Consider the following 20,378-nt stretch of genomic DNA (forward strand, 5'->3'; position numbering starts at 1 on the left):
TAATACCTGTTAGGATTCTGAAAAGCTTTTCCTGATTAACTGGAGACAGACCCCAGTTCAACCTAAAAAGAGGGTAAGTATTTGATTGTTCCCCTCTACTGATTCCATACTCAAGCAGATGTAATTATTAATACCCTCAATGCTGGCAAATAAGTGTTTAAACAGCTTTATTAAGGTATGATTTGTATACCATAGAATGCACTGGCTTTAAATGGTTGTTTTTAGTAACTTGAATAACTTTACAGAGGTGTCAAACTATTACCAAAATGCTGCTGGTCCTAAGGCACTGGGTTTGAGGCTGGCTTGTTACACAACAGTAGGTAACAGATTCCAGCCCCTCTGTTTGTCTCCCTGTTTGTTTGTTTGTTTAATATTTGTTTATTTGGCTGCACCGGGTCTTAGTTGTGGCAGGCGAGATCTTTAGTTGCGGCATGTGAACTCTTAGTTGCGGCATGTGGGATCCAGTTCCCTGACCAGGGATGGAATCTGGGCCACCTGCATTGGGAGCACAGTCTTAGCTGCTGGACCTGCAGGGAAGTCCCCATCCCCCGACTGATGAAAGGGGAAATTGAGAGGGGAGGACGACTGCCCCCCTGCATACAGGCAAGATGGCAGCAGCCCAGGACGGACACCCATGTCTCCTGAACCCGTTAGGCTTCTGCTGCATCACCCATGAGATTGATTCCCGTGCAGTGTGAGCGGGATGTGGAAGATAAAATCTTGTAGCATTGTCTGGGCCCAACTTATGGTTCACATCGACTGCTCGGTAAAAGCGGGTTCAATTACAATATAAATGGCTCTCAGGGCAGGCACACAAATGGGACAGGACAGTTGAAGAAGGCTCACTTGTTCGCCGGAGAAGGCAGTGGCACCCCACTCCAGTACTCTTGCCTGGAAAATCCCACGGATGGAGGAGCCCGGTAGGGTACAGTCCATGGGGTCACTAAGAGTCGGACACGACTGAGCGACTTCACTTTCACTTTTCACTTTCATTCATTGGAGAAGGAAATGGCAACCCACTCCAGTTGTTCTTGACTGGAGAATCCCAGGGACGGGGGAGCCTGGTGGGCTCCCATCATGGGGTTGCACAGAGTTGGATATGACTGACGCGACTTAGCAGCAGCAGCAGCAGTATTTGTTCGAAAAGTATTCACTGGGTGCCTACTGTGTGCCAAGCACAGCTCTAGGTGTCACCTGGGCAGCGGTGGAGGCACTGGAGCCGGCTTGCACCCCATCTGCTAGCGAGAGCTGACTGCTCATCTTGTCCCAACTCCTGGTCTGGTGCCATCACAGCAGTGGCCACAGGAGAGAGTGTTTACATGGAAATCAGCACATGCTGCAAACCAGGGGAGCTTGTGGGTTTCCTTGGTGGCTCAGTAGTAAAGAATCTGCCTGCAATACAGGAGACCCAAGTTCAATCCCTGAGTTGGGAAGATCCCCTGGAGAAGGGAATGGCTGCCCCCTCCAGTATTCTGGCCTGGAGAATCCCTGGACTGTATAGTCCATGGGGTCACAGAGAGTCAGACACAACTGAGCGACTTTAACTTTTTTGAAAAACATGTTTGAATTGACAGTTTTACTTATTTTTTTTAATATTTATTTATTTATACAGCTGTGCCAGGTCTTAGTTGCAGCATGCAGGATCTTTAGTTGTGGCATGAGTGACTCTTGGTTGCTGCATGTGCGATCTAGTTCCCTAACCAGGGATCCTTGCATTGGGAGTGCACCGTCTTAGCCACTGGACCATCAGGGGAAGTCCCAGACAATGTGTCTTGAGGACTTGCCTCCATGGTGTCTGGAATGCCAGGCTCTGACTTGTAGAAGCCTCTAATGCACAATGAGTGGCTCCTCTCAAAGGTTTTGAAGCCAAAACTGTCACTTCTACTTTGAGTCCATTTGTCTTTCTTCTTTGCATCTTAAGGATTGAGGAGTCTCACAGCCTCCACAGGAATAACAGTTTCTCCAAGGCATCGCCATTCTTATGCTTTATTCTTCTCTCTTCACCCCTGATGCTGAGACATGGTCTGGCAACCACCTAGGAGCTCAAACAGTCCTTTAAATGCATGAATGAACTTCTAATCTAGAGGATGGCAGCTGACACATTTCAGAGAAACAGGCCTGGAGAGGGTAAGAGTTTTTTCTTAGGGACTTTGAGCGCATGCCAGGGTGGCTAGGGTGTGGTGCACAGGGTTAGACTTTGCGCCTCTAATCCGGGGGCTGTCCTGTCGGTAAACTCCCTTCTAGAGGAGAGGCCAAAGTGAAAGCCCAGCTCTGCTCGGGATTGCTGGGGCTGGTCTGAGGATTCCTGTGGGCCGTGGGAGGAGGCAGTCTGCAGTTCGGTTGACAGGATGCAAGGTGGTTCAAAACCTGGGCCTGCCCATCCATCGGAACAGGATTGAAATCCTGGCTCTGTGACACATTAGCCAAGTGACCTGGCAAGTGGTGGGACACTCAGAGCCTTACTGTCCTCAGCTATAAACTGAGCATAATGAAGAGTTGCCTCGCAGGCTGCAGTGGAGGTAACACCAGTGACTAAGGACGGAGAACCTCCCAGGATTCTCAGAGATACCAGGGGCATCAGTGGTCCACCTCTCAGCTCAGGGAGGAGGCGGGTGGCTCCTGCAGCCTCCCAGGGCTCCCCTCACAGCATTCATGCCTGTACCATCCAGCTCCTCGTCCACACAGCGGGTCTGACCTGTCATCTCTGCCATCTCATGGGACCCTGCCCTGGCTCCTAGGCACATCTCCATTGGAAAAGCATCCCTTGGTACACCAAAGATCTGCAGGAAGCTGTTCCTAGAAACACCGTTCCTAACCTCCTAGATCTGGAAACACCCCAAAGTCCAGCAAGACTCGAATGGAAAGTCAACCATGGTGCATTCACAACGTGGAGCTCTACACAGCGAGTGTGAGTGAACTACAGCCAGAGGTTTCATCACGGATCTCATAAACAATGCTGGTGAAAGGAGCCACGCCCCCAAAACACACACTGTAGGAGTCAGCTTACAGAAAGTACCCAAAGCAGACCGACCTAATGTATGGGGCTGGCAGTGGGGTTGGTGGTCACCCTGGGGTGACTAGATGGAGTGTCAAGAGCTCCTGGAGCTCTGGTAACACAGGTGTACATAGTTTGTGAAACGTCATCAAGCTACACACATTCAATTTCTGGGTTTTCCTGTATGAAAGGTATGCTTTTTGCTTTTTTTTCTCCTAAGGCAAAACCAAACCAAACAACAGTCATCTTTCAAGGACCCCTCTGTGGTCACCAAGAGTGGTCCTCAACATTTTGGGAGGCCAGGCCCCTGCCAGGTCCCTCTCTGCCTGCCCCTCACCTCTCCCTTGCCCATTTCATTGTGCTGTTCCCTCCACCAGGAAAGCCTCACCCCAGCTAACTGCCTCTCATTATATAGTTCCTCACCCTGGCCACTTCCTCCTCAACACTCTCTCTGAGGTGAGAAGATCCTGGCTTTAAGGGACTTGGCTTCTCCCCACTGAAATGCCTTCTAACCAGGGAGGGGCAAAGCAGCCAGACGGGGCAGCCCAGTCCCAGGGAACTGTTCTGGGAAACTCACAGCTCACACCTCCTGCCTCTCAGAAGCTAACAGAGGCAGTGCCTGAGGCAGCTGAGGGCAGGTGGCAGGGAAGTGGGGCCCGCTGACCCAGACAAGCCCAGGCTGGGCCAGATGGGGCGCTGAGTCCAGCTGAGGAGTCCCGGGGGACCTCCTGGCTCGCTGGTGGGTTCCGGAGTCACCATCATCCCCCTAGTCTTTCCAGCCCCGTCCATGGTGTGGACTCGAGCTGTCTGGCTGGTTCTCAGAGCAAGCCACTCTGGTCAGGGAGCCACTCTGCTGTATTCTCACCTCTCCTGACAAGCAATAAGGCTGTCTATCAGGCACGTCTTCTAGCATCGGCCTGGGCCAGGCTCCAATACATAACAAGCCCTGACTTCACGTTGCCCAGGTCTTTGCCAACTACGGGTGCAACCAGTTACATCAGAATCCCGGGGAACAAGAATGTAGACTCCTAGGTTGTAACCCAGATCTAGTGGCTCAATCCAGGCGCCATTTTCTTTTTTTTCCCCCCAGATCAGTTTTATTGGTCAGTTTTTCTTTAAGTTATGTAGTCACAGTTTCCTGCTTCATATATCTTATATATATATTTTTTCTTTCTTGTTTTTAAATTATCAAAGTATGATAACAAATTTACAGGAGACTTGGGAAATACACAACAAAGTTACATATAGTTCCACTATATATTACAATTATTTTTAAGTAGATTAAGATTTTTAGTTGGAGTTTCAGTATCACACTGTCAAAAAATAATAGAATGAATAGACAGAAAAGCAGAAGGCTACAGTAAGCCTGAAAAGCACTATCAACCAAATCAACATAATTAAGAGTTATACTATTTTCACACACCAGCAGGATACAAGTTCTATTCAAGTTCCCATGACTATACATCAGGAGACACAGGGACATAAAACAAGGTGCAAAAATTTCATGGTGTAAAGGTATTGAAATCATACAGAGTCTAACATTACTGTGGAATTATGTTAGAAATCAATATCGAAAGATATTTGAAAATAACTCATATTTTCAAGTGCAATGGGACATTTACCGAGATCTTTGACTTACCCACTTAAAGCCTCAATAAAGTTAAAGGACTGAAAAAACATAGAGGGTGACTGCAGAGAAGAAAGCATTTAAATGAGAAATTAATACCAAAATGATGGGCTTCCCAGGTGGCTCAGTGGGTAAAGAATCTGTCTTTAATACAGGAGACACAGGAGACATGGGTTTGATCCCTGGGTGGGAAAGATCCCCTAGAGGAGGGCATGACCACCCATTCCAGTATTCCTGGCTTGAGGAGCCCATAGTGCAGGCGGCTGCGATGGCGCACAAGCGTGGCCGAGAGGAGCTACCCCACGTCCGAGGTCAGGGGGTGTCGGCCAGGAGGAGCTACCCCACGTCCGAGGTCAGGGGCGGCAGCCGGGAGGAGCTACCCCGTGTCTGAGGTCAGGGGTGGCGGCCAGGAGGAGCTACCCCATGTCCAAGAAGCGGTGGCTGCGCGGGCGCAGGAGGGCCTAGAGTAGCTGCTCTACGTTCAAGGTCAGGAGGGGTGGCCATGAGGAGATACCCCTTGTCCAAGGTAAGGAGCAGCAGCTGCACTTTGCTGGAGCAGCCGTGAAGAGATACCCCACGTCCAAGGTAAGAGAAACCCAAGTAAGATGGTAGGTGTTGCAAGAGGGCATCAGAGGGCAGACACACTGAAACCATAATCACAGAAAACTAGTCAATCTGATCACAAGGACCACAGCCTTGTCTAATTCAATGAAACTAAGCCATGCCCTGTGGGGCCACCCAAGACGGGTGGGTCATGGTGGAGAGGTCTGACAGAATGTGGTCCACTGGAGAAGGGAATGGCAAACCACTTCAGTATCCTTGTCTTGAGAACCCCATGAACAGTATGAAAAGGCAAAATGATAGGATACTGAAAGAGGAACTCCCCAGGTCAGTAGGGGCCCAATATGCTACTGGAGATCAGTGGAGAAATAACTCCAGAAAGAAGGAAGGGATGGAGCCAAAGCAAAAACAATACCCAGTTGTGGATGTGACTGGTGATAGAAGCAAGGTCTGATGCTCTAAAAAGCAATATTGCATAGGAACCTGGAATGTTAGGTCCATGAATCAAGGCAAATTGGAAGTGGTCAAACAGGAGATGGCAAGAGTGAATGTTGACATTCCAGGAATCAGCGAACTAAAATGGACTGGAATGGGTGAATTTAACTCTGATGACCATTATATCTACTACTGCGGGCAGGAATCCCTCAGAAGAAATGGAGTAGCCATCATGGTCAACAAGAGTCCGAAATGCAGTACTTGGATGCAATCTCAAAAACGACAGAATGATCTCTGTTCGTTTCCAAGGCAAACCATTCAATATCACAGTAATCCAAGTCTATGCCCCAACCAGTAATGCTGAAGAAGCTGAAGTTGAACGATTCTATGAAGACCTACAAGACCTTTTAGAACTAACACCCAAAAAAGATGTCCTTTTCATTACAGGGGACTGGAATGCAAAAGTAGCAAGACAAGAAACACCTGGAATAACAGGCAAATTTGGCCTTGGAATACGGAATGAAACAGGGCAAAGACTGATAGAGTTTTTGCCAAGAGAACACACTGGTCATAGCAAACACCCTCTTCCAACAACACAAGAGAAGACTCTACACATGGACATCACCAGATGGTCAACACTGAAATCAGATTGATTATATTCTTTTCAGCCAAAGATGGAGAAGCTCTATACAGGCAGCAAAAATAAGACTGGGAGCTGACTGTGGCTCAGATCTTGAGCTTCTTATTGCCAAATTCAGACTTAAATTGAAGAAAGTAGGGAAAACCACTAGACCATTCAGGTATGACCTGAATCAAATCCCTTATTATACAGTGGAAGTGAGAATTATATTTAAGTGACTAGATCTGATAGATAGAGTGCCTGATGAACTATGGACTGAGGTTCATGACATTGTATAGGAGACAGGGATCAAGACCATCCCCATGGAAAAGAAATGCAAAACAGTAAAATGGCTGTCTGGGGAGGCCTTACAAATAGCTGTGAAAAGAAGAGAAGCGAAAAGCAAAGGGGAAAAGGAAAGATATAAGCATCTGAATGCAGAGTTCCAAGAATAGCAAAAAGAGATAAGAAAGCCTTCCTCAGCGATCAATGCAAAGAAATAGAGGAAAACAACAGAATGGGAAAGACCAGAGATCTCTTCAAGAAAATTAGAGATACCAAGGGAATATTTCATGCAAAGATGGGCTCGATAAAGGACAGAAATGGTATGGACCCAACAGAAGCAGAAGATATTAAGAAGAGGTGGCAGGAATACACAGAAGAATTGTACAAAAAAGATCTTCACGACCAATATAATCATGATGGTATGATCACTTACCTAGAGCCAGACATCCTGGAATGTGAAGTAAAGTGGGCCTTAGAAAGCATCACTATGAACAAAGCTAGTGGAGGTGATGGAATTCCAGTTGAGCTATTCCAAATCCTGGAAGATGATGCTGTGAAAGTGCTGCACTCAATATGCCAGCACATTTGGAAAACTCAGCAGTGGCCACAGGACTGGAAAAGGTCAGTTTGCATTCCAATCCCAAAGAAAGGCAATGCCAAAGAATGCTCAAACTACTGCACAATTGCACTCATCTCACACGCTAGTAAAGTAATGCTCAAAATTCTCCAAGCCAGGCTTCAGCAATACGTGAACCATGAACTAACAGATGTTCAAGCTGGTTTTAGAAAAGGCAGAGGAACCAGAGATCAAATTGCCAACATCCGCTGGATCATGGAAAAAGCAAGAAAGTTCCAGAAAAATATATATTTCTGCTTTATTGACTATGCCAAAGCCTTTGACTGTGTGGATCACAATCAACTGTGGAAAATTCTGAAAGAGATGGGAATACCAGACCACCTGACCTGCCTCTTGAGAAACCTATATGCAGGTCAGGAAGCAACAGTTAGAACTGGACATGGAACAACAGACTGGTTCCAAATAGGAAAAGGAGTACGTCAAGGCTGTATATTGTCACCCTGCTTATTTAACTTATATGCAGAGTACATCATGAGAAATGTTGGGCTAGAAGAAACACAAGCTGGAATCAAGATTGCTGGGAGAAATATCAATAACCTCAGATATGCAGATGACACCACCCTTATGGCTGAAAGTGAAGAGGAACTAAAAAGCCTCTTGATGAAAGTGAAAGAGGAGAGTGAAAAAGTTGGCTTAAAGCTCAACATTCAGAAAATGAAGATCATGGCATCTGGTCCCATCACTTCATGGGAAATAGATGGGGAAACAGTGTCAGACTTTATTTTTTGGGGCTCCAAAATCACTGCAGATGGTGACTGCAGCCATGAAATTAAAAGACGCTTACTCCTTGGAAGAAAAGTTACGTCCAACCTAGATAGCATATTGAAAAGCAGAGACATTACTTTGCCAACAAAGGTCCGTCTAGTCAAGGCTATGGTTTTTCCTGTGGTCATGTATGCATGTGAGAGTTGGACTGTGAAGAAAGCTGAGTGCCGAAGAATTGATGGTTTTGAACTGTGGTGTTGGAGAAGACTCTTGAGAGTCCCTTGGACTGCAAGGAGATCCAACCAGTCCATTCTAAAGGAGATCAGTCCTTGGTGTTCTTTGGAAGGAGTGATACTAAAGCTGAAACTCCAGTACTTTGGCCAGCTCATGGGAAGAGTTGACTCATTGGAAAAGACTCTGATGCTGGGAGGGATTAGGGGCAGGAGGAAGAGAGGACGACAGAGGATGAGATGGCTGGATGGCATCACTGACTCGATGGACGTGAGTCTGAGTGAACTCTGGGAGATGGTGATGGAAGGGAGGCCTGGCGTGCTGCGATTCATGGGGTCGCAGAGTCGGACACGACTGAGCGACTGATCTGAATACCAAAATGAGAAATTAATACCAAAGATACCTTAAACCCCGTGTATCTGGAAATTAAATGTCCACTTTTAAATGATGGGTGTATCTAAGAAGCCATAACAAGGAACATTAGAAAATATTTGTAGCAGAATAAAAGTTTTGAAAAGAAAATTGATCAGAATTTGTTGCATGCAGCTGAAGTTGCTCAAGCAGGCCCTATTTTCTACAAGCTGATCTTGGCAGCTGCATGAATTCAGAGAACCATTGTTTACTGGGAAAGACAGACAAGGAGTCAGTTACAGTCCAGTGGTGGTCAGTGCTGGGGTAGGAGAGGAGATGCAACGGTGGGAGCCCAGTGAAAGCCCCTTTCCTGGCCATGGAAACCTCTAAGTGAGATTAGACACTTGAGCCAGACTTGGCCAGGCAGAGGAGGGCAGAAGAAGTGATGCATTCCAGGCAGACAGAACAGCATGTTCAAAGGATAGTAGACAAGAGGAGCCGGGCACCTTACCTGGACTGTAAGCACTGCAATCTAGTCGGAGAGATAGTGAGGGTAGGAGAGGGAGAGGTGGGCGGTAAGCCCTGGTTAATTCACGCAACGCCATGTTGGACGCTGAGAGGAATATTTTGGGAAAACTGAGGTATAGGTGTTTGCTTCCAAGATGCCTCATTAAGCAGCATAAATGTGACTGAATCAGTGTTAACCGAATGCAATGAGGAACGGAGTCTCTTAATTTCAATTACGCATCGATTCAGCATTAGTTAAGCTTCTGTCCCATAAAGCACCTTGGGGAGCTGATTTGTGCATCCCGCCCAGGGATTTCCCTCCCCCACCCTGCCTCCCACCTTTAATAGAAAGGTCGTCCGTCTTTTGTGATCTGTCCTGTTGCCGGTCATTAAAAAGGGCAAAGGAAAATAAATTTCCCTTGAGTCTCTGGCCTCAGTTTACTCTTATAACTAAGAGTAGATGAATTCAGACCCCAACGTGACGAGGTTGCCTCCCCTTTTCGAGCACGCGCTCTGACGGGAGCCCAGGCACATGCAGACCCCGGGCGGGATCAGAGTACTGAGGCAGACTTCACTCCGCGAAGGTCCCCCAAAACCAAAGCTCCCACCAAAAATTCAACACGCCCCCCAAGCTAGAGGCTGATTGGCCCGCCCTGCCCACACGGCGAGCCGGTCTCACCTTCTGATTGGCTGTTCTGCCCCCTGTTGTTCGTCGAAACCCTCCTCTTCTCTGATTGGTCAGGCACTTACCTGCGCTCGCCCCGGATTGGGCGCTGGCTGGGACGGCTAAAAGGCTCCTAGGGGCCCTGCCTTCTGATTCGCCGTACGGGCCAGCCCCACGGCCTGCACTCTGAATGGCTGCGCCGCTACCTGTATCGGTCTCCGATTGGGTGAGCGGAGCCTCTCCGGCGTGATAGGTCAGGACCACCGCCCCCCTGGCTCCCCATTGGCTACTGGGCGAAGCCCGGTCTCCGGGTAAGATGGCAGCGGACGGACAGTGCTCGCTCCCCGCTTCATGGCGGCCGGTGACCCTCACCCACGTCGAATATCCTGCAGGTAAAAGGCAACCCCGGCTCCGAGGACGACTTCCCGAGGCCGGCCTATCAGTGCCTGGTGCTCTGTCAGGCGCAAGCCCGCGGAGGGGGCGCCGGGGCACCCGGGTGGGAACTGTCAAATAGTGAGCCTTGGAGGGGTTCGGCCGGCGCGCGCGCCGCGCAGGCGCAGTGGTGTGGCGATGAGCTGGGCAAAATTGTGAGCGTCTCTCGCGCACTCTACGGCTGCGCGTCCGGGGAGCTCCCCTGGGTCCTGGGGCGCCGGTGGGCTGTCATGGGGCGGTGGTCTGGGTGAGGTAGGAAAGGATAACTGGCCTGGACCAGGGCCTTTCTTCTCTGCCCTTCTCGGAGCCGGAGAGACTGGACTTTCTCCCCGGCGCGTAGGGAGTGCCTGCTTTCTGCAAACAGTGCTATTGGGCAGCCGTAAGAAAGAGCTCTCCATTGCTGGGAGCGTGCAAATCGAGGCCAGGCAGCTCTTCGTTGTTGGAGTACTTCTGATGCCACGCCCTGGGCAGGGCACTGCTCCACAACTCAGGGGACCTGGTGGGGGTGGGGGCAGACAACCTCTGGAGCTTCCCATTGGACCCAGCTGTAGAAGCTCAGGGCTTTCTACCTGGCAGGTCTTGGAGTGACCTGTTCCGGAGGCGGTTTAGAGCTTGGGCCTTGGGGTCAGAGTTCAAGCCGTGGTCTCGTGCAAGTGACTTCACCCCTCTGTGCCTTTTCAAAGTGGAACTGATCACAGTGCCTCCCTTCTAGTGGTGGTGCGAGAATCAGAAACAGGAGGTATGAGAAATGCTGAGTGCAGTGCCTGGCATAGAGTAAACATTCAAGAAATAACTGCAATGAACGTGATCCCGCCTTCCCAGGACCCTCTCAAGCCCACGCCTCCATCTCTGTGTAGGATGGTTGGGTGTAGGGTGAGGCTGGCAGGGGGAGGGGGGGCGTCCTCTCAGTGAGCCCTGGTGGCCCCAGGAAGGGCTTGCTCGTGCAGAGACGTGAGAACCTAGCCCTGCTGAGGGCTCCAGGGCTGGATGCCAGGGAACTTTGACCCTAGGTGTTCTGGGTTCTAGTGGGGTGTGGGGCGGCCCTACTATTGCTCTAGCTTGCCATCTGCCTGCCTGCCCACCGTTCACCCGTCATTCATTCAGCTGGTGTCCACTGAGCACCTCCTGAATGTCAGGCACTGGGCTTGCTCTGTGTTTTGGATGGTGAACAGATGGATATGTACCTGAACTCCTGGACTGGTGAGGGGGGAGGCGACAATAAAACCCACTATACAGGAGGGAAACTGTGGCCTGGAAAAGGGAAGAGTCTTATCTTAAGGTCTCAGCATCTTCATGATTTCCTCTCCCTGGGCAGGGAGTAGCTTTTCTGGGTGCTCACAGTGAAAGGAAGGAACCTGGCAGATGTGAGCAGCATGACTCAGGCTATGATGAAGGACCCTTTTCAGGGACCAGAGGAGGGACCTGGCTGAGCCTGAGGGCCTCTTCTCTGGGGGTCTTCCAGTCCCCTGCTAATTCTTTTGTGACCCCCCTGAACTTCTCCTTCACAGCCCTCATTACACTGACGCTTGTTTCCTTCCTCCGTTCATTTAAGATGATTTTGTTTTTGTTTAGTTGCTAAGTCGTGTCTGACTCTTGGCCACCCCATGGACTGTAGCCCGCCAGGCTCCTCTGTCCTTGGAATTCTCCAGACAAGAATACTGGAGTGGGTTGTCATTTCCTCCTCCAGGGGATCTTCCAACCCAGAGATTGAACCCATGTCTCCTGCATTGGCAGGCAGAATCTTTACTGTTGAACCACCACAGAAGCCCTAACATCATTTTAGAGCCTGGTTAAGTGTCGAGTGCTGTGCTGGGTTTGGGGGTCGAGTGGGGTGTAGGGATCCCACTCCTGCACTCATGGTGCCTGCTCTCTAGAGAGAGAGACAGATACTGGACAGATGTCTCCACTAATGAGTGGTGTCATAAATGACGCCCTGGTTACAGATTCTGAGAGCTCTGCAATGGCAGGAAAGTGTCTTTTTTTTTTTTTGCCACTGTGGTGGGTGCTTAATTTATGTTGTGTTAACTCAGACAGCCTCCCAGGCGTGGGAAACTGTGTGCCAGAGTCCGGAAGTAGGGCAGAGCCCGGTGTATTTGGGGAACTAGAATGTAGACCCTGGAAGTGGAGCAGAGGGTGGGAGGCAAGCAGGGCCAAGATTGCAGGGCATGATGAGCTCGGCTGAGGTGGGACTTATCCCAAGGGCAGAGAGAGCCACTGGGGGCTTCGATCGGAGAATGGTGAGGCCAGAGTCACTGAGAGCATCTGCAGCAGGTTCCAAAGGTAGTGCTTGCTGTGGGACAGGCCATGGAGGTGGCCAAAGGTTTGGGGGTGCCACCCACTTCCTGTCTGCACGACCCAGGGTTCCTGGGCACCAGGGGGATAGCTGAGAGACCCAGAGTCTCAGGGCTGGGCCACTGAGTGGATGAGGGGACAGAGCCCCGGAAGACGGAAGAGCCTCACCTCGGTGTCACTCAGCGGGCCTGGGGCAGCACTATCTGACCAGTTCTCCAAGGCCAGTTCCAAGCCTGCCCTACCCTGGGTAAGTGTGGGCAAGGCCAGGTGTGTGCCCACCTCTTCAGCCTGGAAGCGGGGCTCGGCCCTGTGTGGGTACCTCCCAGCTGCCTGTGCGAGGCCAGGCTGGTGGTGGGGCCATTTCTCGATGCTGTGTTCTCCAAACCTACAAGTGCCCTGGGTGCCAGCGACCAAGCCGGGTATCACACAGGCCTGGTCACATGAAAGCTCCCATGGGTGGGGGAGGTGGGTACTGATATCCCTGGTTCACAGGTGAAAGAGCTGCGGGTCAGGGAGGTACAGTCCTTGCCAGAGTCCGTGTAGCCACCAGTGCTGGCATGGGCACTGAGCCACACACTCTGACCCCAGAGTGGCCACGTAGCCACCCTGCCGCCAGGGGCGAGGGCAGCCTTTGGACTCGGTGTCAGCCCTGCCCTCGAGCAAGGGGGCACTGGCTCTTGTTGGCTGGCTTCAGGATCCTCACACTGCCTCCTCTCCCAGGCCTTTCTGAGGGTAGAAGGCAGCAGCCAATAGGCGGCCATTTTTTTTGCCAGTAGAGAGGCAGTGGGTAGCCGTTACTGCAACAGGCGGCTGTAGTGGGCAAAGCAGACCGGCCTTGCTCCCTGTCCGAGTCTGCAGTGTAGACCCAAGTCCATGTGCTGTCCAGAGAGTGCCAGGTTCCCCTGGAGGCCCAGGGCTTGGCTGGGGCCATCTCAGCACAGTGCTGTGTTCCAGAGGCATCCATGTGCCTGCTGGGCTGTCTCCTGGTCCAGAGTCCAGCCTCTGGGGCCTGACAAAGCCAGGTTCACATTCCTGCTTTGGCGAGATAATGGGTAAGTTTAGTTCAGTTCAGTCGCTCAGTCGTCTCCGACTCTGCAACCCCATGGACTGCAGCTCGCCAGGCCTCCCTGTCCAACTCCAACTCCTGGAGTTTACTCAAGCTCATATGTCCACTGAGTCGGTGATGCTATCCAACCATCTCCTCCTCTGGGTTTTAGTCAGATCCCGCCTCCTTCCTGCATGTGTGACTTTGGACCAGTCATGTGACTCCTTTGGGACTCAGTGGCTTCATCTGTGGAATGGGCCCAGTGACGTACCTGCTTCACACTCACAATCTGTGAATTTGAGGGCTCAGTAAACACCCTGGCACACTGTCTGTGCCCGAGGTGGTGTGGTCAGCCAGTACCCAGAGGCGCCCCCAGTCAGGCACCTGGCCCTGCCCTCTGGGGCCCTGCTGGGACCGCCTCTCTGCCCCAGGCCCGACTTGACTTGCTTGGGGCCAGGCCGCCTTCGATCCTGTCCTCACCTTGTCCTCCCTGTCTTCCCAGGTGACCTCTCTGGCCACGTCCTCGCCTACCTGAGCCTCAGCCCCGTATTTGTCATTGTTGGTTTCGTGACCCTCATTATATTCAAGCGGGAGCTGCACACGGTGAGTCCCGCTGCGCCACGGCCCCACCCCGGGGAGGAGGGGCCTCCCCATCCCATCCCAGGTGCTTAGCTTTCCCTTCCACGCCGCCACCTCTCTTGAAATGTGTGGAGCCTCCTGGCTGGTTCCAGGTTGTCCCCGGGGCTGGGAGGCTCAGTCAGAAGCCGGCAGGTTACCCAGAGGCCCCACTGACTACACGTCTTCCCGGCAGATCTCGTTCCTGGGGGGCCTGGCGCTCAACGAGGGGGTCAACTGGCTGATCAAACACGTCATCCAGGAGCCACGGCCCTGTGGAGGTAGGGCCCGGGCCTCGGGAGTCCCCCAGGTGAGCGTGTCCCGGGGAGGCCTGCGTCCCCTCACCATGCCCTGTTCTCTCTCCTCCCCAGGTCCCCACACGGCAGTGGGCACCAAGTACGGGATGCCCTCCAGTCACTCCCAGTTTATGTGGTTCTTCTCCATCTATTCCTTCCTTTTTCTGTATTTAAGGTGAGCTTCTTTCCCGCCCGGGCTCTGCCGGGGACCCAAAGTGCTGCGAGCACTTGGGATGCCCGCTGGCTGGGGCTTGGCCTCTCCTGGGGGTGGGAGGAGCTCCAGCGAAGGCAGGAGGCGCCCAGGGAGCCTGCAGATGTGGGGCCAGGGGCTGTGTGTGCAGGGGCCAGGGGCCAGGGCCCCAGGCTGTGGGCTGAGGCCGCCTGACAGGGTTGTTTTCCCAGAATGCACCAAACGAACAACGCCAGATTCCTGGACTTGCTGTGGAGGCACGTGGTCTCGCTGGGTCTCCTCACCGTGGCCTTTCTAGTCTCCTACAGCAGGTACAGCGGGAGGTAGAGGCCCCCCATCCCCGCCCTGACTCTGCCCATTGAGGTCTGGCTGGATTCTGGGACCTCACGGTGGACCCGAGCCCTGGAGCCTATGGGCAGGACCAGGAAGGGGGCCCCCAGCCTCTAGTTTAAAAGGCCAGGGCTCCAGCTGTCCCTTGCCTCCCAATCCTTGCTCTCTGCTGTTGGTGGGACCCGTGGTCCCAGCGTCAGCCATCTGTTCCCATGTCCTGAAGCAGTCCCTCACAGACAAACTCCCAAGTTCGAGGGCTGGACGTGTCCCCGCCACGCTGTCCCTTCACCTCTATAGCATCGGGAGCCCCTGTTGGGGTGTGGCCCCTTGCCTAATTCTGGAAGCAGCTCTGAGTCCGTGTGGCCCCAGGACTCTGTCCTCTCTGGGGGTGTCTCCCGTGTGCGTGCAGGGGTCCCCAGGGGAGCTGGCACTCGGGCGTGGGGCGCAGGCCGTGCAGGCTTATGTGCGGCCAGCTCTGTGAACTTGCCTCTGCCCTTGGCCCAGGGTCTACCTGCTGTACCATACCTGGGGGCAAGTGCTCTACGGGGCCGTCGCTGGGGGCCTGATGGCCGTCGCCTGGTTCGTCTTCACCCAGGAGGTCCTCACCCCGCTGTTCCCTAGGATAGCAGCCTGGTAACTGCCTCCCGCCTGTGTTGCTGTCCCCTGTCCCACCACCGTCCCAGACACTATGTCCTGGGCCCCCTCCTCCCAAGGGGCCATCAGTGGGGGGACCCAGACGTGCTGACCCCAGCCTCAGTCTCCCGGGGAGGGCCCCAGTGCCCAGGCCTCTGGTGGGCGTAGGGAGCAGGGCCCGTTCACCTGGCTTCTATCTCCCCCAGGGGTTTTCTCAGTCCAGAAGCCGAGGTGCCAGCCTCTGTCCTTGCCTGGCCTCTCGGGGACTTGGAAAGCAGCGTGTGTCCTTCTGGGCTGTATGTACCTTGGGGCCATGTCCCTGCCCGAGTGTCACAGCTGTGGCCCATCTGAGTCTCTCAGTGGCCCTGGGAGCACGGGCCAGGCAAAGATTCTGATCAGCAGGGGGAGGGTGTGTTGCTGGCCCAGTGGTGGGGGGGACGTCCAGCTCAGTGACAGACCTTGATGTGGTCCTGGCTTTCTGGGTGTCTGTCTCTCCAGGCCTATCTCTGAGTTCTTCCTAATCCGAGACACGAGCCTTATTCCCAATGTCCTCTGGTTTGAATACACAGTAACCCGAGCAGAAGCCAGGTAAGTCAAGGGGACTGCAGTCACCAGGTCCTGGCTCAGTGGGGCACAGCCCTCAGGCAGCACTGGTCCTGTTTCTGGAAGGCACCCCAAGAAGCAGACCTTTGTCTAAGCACTTTTCTTATACTGCCTCACTGAGTCCTCCCCTGGACCCCATTTTACAGATGAGAAAACTGAGGCTCAGAGAGGAGTCACTTGACTGAGGATATGTAGACTGCAGGTGTGGGAGCCAGACTGGGAACCCAGGCTGTTGAGCCCAGAGCCATGCTTTTAACCTCTGTGGCCCAGAACCAGAGAGCTGGGCGGCCAAGACTCTCAGGGGGTCCTTCGGGGCTGTTCTGTCCAGACCCTTTCCTGTGGAAGGGTAAACTGAGGCACAGCGAGTTAGGGGCACCAGAGGTTGCACAGCGAGTCAGGATGGAGCTGACTTTGCTACTTTCTGACTCAGCTCTCCTTTCCATGCACTTGAAATCCTGGGTGGGGTGCCAGCTGGGGTGGGGAAGGCTTGGCTCCTTCCCAGGTTCAGAGGGGAGCTGAGGCAAGGTTGGGCTCCCATGCAAGCCTGGGAGGTTTCCTGAGGAGCCCTGGGTTCCTGGTGAGAGGAGCTATAGGGTGGGGCCCCCCAGTCGGGACATGTGTCCAGGACATCATGGTCCATATTATCCTAATGAACTTAGAGGTAAAGCCCCGTCTCCGCGAGGAAAGGGGATTTGAGGGGGTTAGAACAGGCAATCCCATTACTGGTGGGAGGCTGCAGCTGGCCCAGGCTCTCCACCTGGCTCCTGGAGCCACCCCGCCCCTCCCTGTGTTCACCGAAACTTCCACGTGCCCCTGCTCTGTGCCAGGCTGTGTGCTGGGGGCAGGCAGGGGGTGGTCACAAGGAATCAGGCGCCTACCTGTGTGACCAGTGCCTTGGTCCTGAGAGCCCACGGCAGGAACGTGATTCGGGGGTGGGGTGGTTGGCCATGTTGGCTGGGCATGGTGGGAGAAAGCGGGACCATTGGAGTTGGGGTTTGGCAGGGAGAATGCTGTCAGCATAGGAAACAGCTTGTGTAAAGCTTCTGAGTCAGCAGATAGAGGCAGATGTGGCCAGAGCCCAGGGGAAGAAGGAGGCTGGCCAGAGGGTGAGGCTGGGACTGCATCATCCAGGACCCGTGGGTGCAGTTGGGTTTCTGCATTTCAGGTGGGACTCTTGACGAGCCCCATCCTCCTATCTGAACCTCAGCCAGGCCAGGAACAGGACTATCCCTGCTTCCCTCAGGTTCCTGAGCCCATTGTAGGCACAGCCAGACCCCCAAATCAGGTACTGAGATCCACTGGGTCAGCAGTTCCCCTCTTTGTGCTTCTATACATCCCAGAAGGAGAACTCAACTATCTTCTTGTCTGTTTCGGTTGATAATAACAGAATCCCACTTGTGAGTGGGAGCTCCCCAGACTTTGTGGAATCCAGCCAGGTCCCTCATGCCTCTGTTCTCTCATCCTGGCCTCAGCCCTGCCCCTGGCTCCTGGCTCTGCATTTGGACTCCAGAGCTGAGTACCTGGGGTGCAGGTCCAGCAGAGACACTGACCCTCCCTTTGCCCCAAGTCCCAGGTCCCTGAGCACGAGCTCCTATTGGCCCGGCTCATGCTGACCCCGGGGGCCCCTGGGAGCGGGCATTCACTCATTTTGATGGGATTGGGGGTAGGAAGGGGACAGCTGAGGGGGCGGCTCACTGAACGCCAGGAGCCACCTCATTTGAGCCCCCACCCCCATTTTGTAGGAACAGACAGCGCAAGCTGGGGACGAAGCTGCAGTGACGGGTGAGCGTGGCTGGCTCCAGCCTCCAGATCTGGCCTGCATGATGCCTTGCAGGATGGATGGAATGACAGGCAGGGACGAAGCAGAGACCTCTACAGATCCAAGTCACCGAGTGGAGCCTTTTTTTTGCTTATTTTAGTTTTGATGAACACAGTGGACCAAAGGGCTGAGCCAGCCCCTCAGCCAGGACCTTGGAGGGCCTGCTGCTGGCGGGGGAGGGGGCTCATGGCCAGAGACCCTCGCAGTGCTGCTGCCAGTCCCCGGTCGGGCAGAGAGTGCCCTTGGCATGGGCACCGGGGTGTGGGGTAGAGAAGGAGGGCTCGCACCTCTGGTCACAGAGCCAGGAAATCCAGGTGGCGTGAAAAATGCACACTATTTATTTTTGGGTTTTGTCAAAGGCAGATGGGATTTTGGAGAGGAGGCTAGCAGAGCCTGCTCTGTGGGGGCCTCCTTGCGTACTGAGGGGCCCGGGTCAGCTCCCCAGGCCCTTTTTCCTGGGCCTGAGAGGTGGCCTGCCTGGGGGCCCTGGAGGGAGCATCCCCACGCCCTTCCTGCCGCCAATGCCATTCCAGAACCTCGGTCAGTGTTTCCTGCGTGGGGCCGGGCCCAGAGAGAGCGCGCGTCTGGCGCTGCTGTCCTTGTGTCCTGCCCGCATCGACCCTGCATCACAAGGGCTTTCTCTGGTCCCCTGTCCCCAAGACAGTGGTCCCTCTCTGACAAAAAGAGCCTGCACATGTGGGTGAGCAAACCCAAGCTGTTTACAGCTCTTTCCTGTCCCGCTGTCCGGAAGCGGTTCATTTTCATCTCCAACAAACTGCAGAGGGAGTGGGAACTGGCGAGGGGAGTGAGGCGGTGGCCTGCTGTCTTGTCCCCCCACCATCCCCCCAGCCTGCCCTCTGTGTGCTCTGAGCATTCCTTGTCCTTCCCACCCTCTCGGAGAGGCTTGGAACCTGCTTGGGTCGCCCTGGCCTGTGTCAGGGGTGTGATTCGCAGATCCCCAGGGCCCAGCTCAGAGGCCAGCTCCTCCCAATCTTGATGTCTCTTTGAAATGGAGTTGTGGAGAGGAGATGCTTCCAAACTCGGAAGCTTCTAGAGCTGAACCAGGCTGCTCAGGATCTGCGTTCCGATCCCCCTCCTCCCCCCCATCCCCGCCACCTTTTCTTTATGGAGGTTATTAACCTGCTGCTGAAGCACAATATTTTGGTGCTTTCTTTTCTCATTTGTTCAAGACAGTGTCCAAAGCCATTCCAGACACCAGGACCAGGGGCCTAATTTTGGAGAAGGTTGATCGGTCCCCACATTTTCCTTTCTTTCCCTTATTTTTTTTACTTTTTTTGCCTGAGACAAGCCAAGTGTGAGGTGGTTTGACTTAAGAAAAATCAATGAAATTGTTTACTGTTTTAAAATAAAATCTTGAACTCTGGCAGCTTGAGCACGTTTACTGAGCTGATGGGAGGGGGCTGGGACACAGCTGTGGGGACATGACCCTGAAGGGCAAAGGTGTGTGGCGAAGACCAAAAAATCCTAGGGATCTCCGAGACATCTAATCCCCTCCAGCCCCCAAAGCCAGGATTGCAATGGCCTCTGCGACACTTCACACCAGGATCTGAGGTCAGCTCCCTGCCGTCGCGAATTTTTCAGCACCCCTGTCTACCTCCCTGTGTCGTCCTGGCTGGCTCTGCTCTCACTAAGCCTGGCTTTTCCTCTGTGTGACTGACAGCCCTTGAGGACGGAGGACAACCAGCATATCTGTCCTTTCTCAGCTTCTACCAGGATAAACAGCTCCACTCCTTGTTGAATTCACTACTTCTTGAGTGTGCAGACAGGTATTGGGCTTTAAAGAAATAACTGCAAACTGACCTGGGTTTTGCAGGCCTTGTAGGAGTGAAATGAACACAAGTCATTTCAAGGGTCCAGAGTGGGGGTTCTAACTCTTAATTCATTAAAGCTGATTCAGAAGAGCTTTACCCTTAGGGTGAAGGTGAGTCAGAAGTAATCCCATCCTCCCATGAGGTCGAAGGCTGGGTTTGGGTGCCCCACCATGGTCCACAGAACCTTGACTTTTAGTTCAGGTGACCTCACTGCATGTGGGTGGCAGAAGCAAACAGATCCCTGGAGGAAGGAGCCTTCACGCTAGACTTCAGTTACAGTTTTAAGGAATTACCACGAACCAAATACAAAGATGACCAGGTGGAAAAGGATCAGCACTGTCCTTGAGAACCAGCAGGAAACAAGTATTAGGAAGAAACCTGCACATCCGTCAGGCGCCAGAGTGATCAGATGCAGGTTGTAAGTTGTTTCACTTTTTTAAAGAAAGACAAACTTGAAAATACCTGCAGAGAATAGGAAACTATAAATGTGAACCCTGGCAGATTTTTAAATGAATACTGAAAAATACAATAAACACCAACTCCATAGGTAGGTCAATAACAGCCTACTAGACACAGTTGAAGGGAAAAACTGGAGAAGTCAGAGGAAATCCAGAATGCAGCAAGAGAAACAGCAGCAGGGCTGTCTGATGAGCCCTGGGTTCCCCCCAAGTCCC

General features: G+C 53.1%; 1 protein-coding gene across 1 annotated transcript; it reads left to right on the forward strand.

Annotated features, from left to right (window-relative positions):
- The first annotated feature begins 9,887 nt into the window (after positions 1-9,887).
- Positions 9,888-19,256, forward strand: DOLPP1 (dolichyldiphosphatase 1). Its single transcript, XM_019970992.2, has 8 exons — positions 9,888-10,009; positions 13,889-13,989; positions 14,198-14,282; positions 14,373-14,472; positions 14,700-14,798; positions 15,322-15,450; positions 15,949-16,038; positions 17,796-19,256. Exons 1-8 carry the CDS (start codon positions 9,934-9,936, stop codon positions 17,830-17,832), a joined length of 717 nt encoding a protein of 238 aa, XP_019826551.2. The 5' UTR covers positions 9,888-9,933; the 3' UTR covers positions 17,833-19,256.
- The last annotated feature ends 1,122 nt before the right edge of the window (positions 19,257-20,378 follow it).

Source organism: Bos indicus, chromosome 11 (assembly GCF_029378745.1).
Source record: "Bos indicus isolate NIAB-ARS_2022 breed Sahiwal x Tharparkar chromosome 11, NIAB-ARS_B.indTharparkar_mat_pri_1.0, whole genome shotgun sequence".
NCBI lineage: Eukaryota > Metazoa > Chordata > Mammalia > Artiodactyla > Bovidae > Bos > Bos indicus.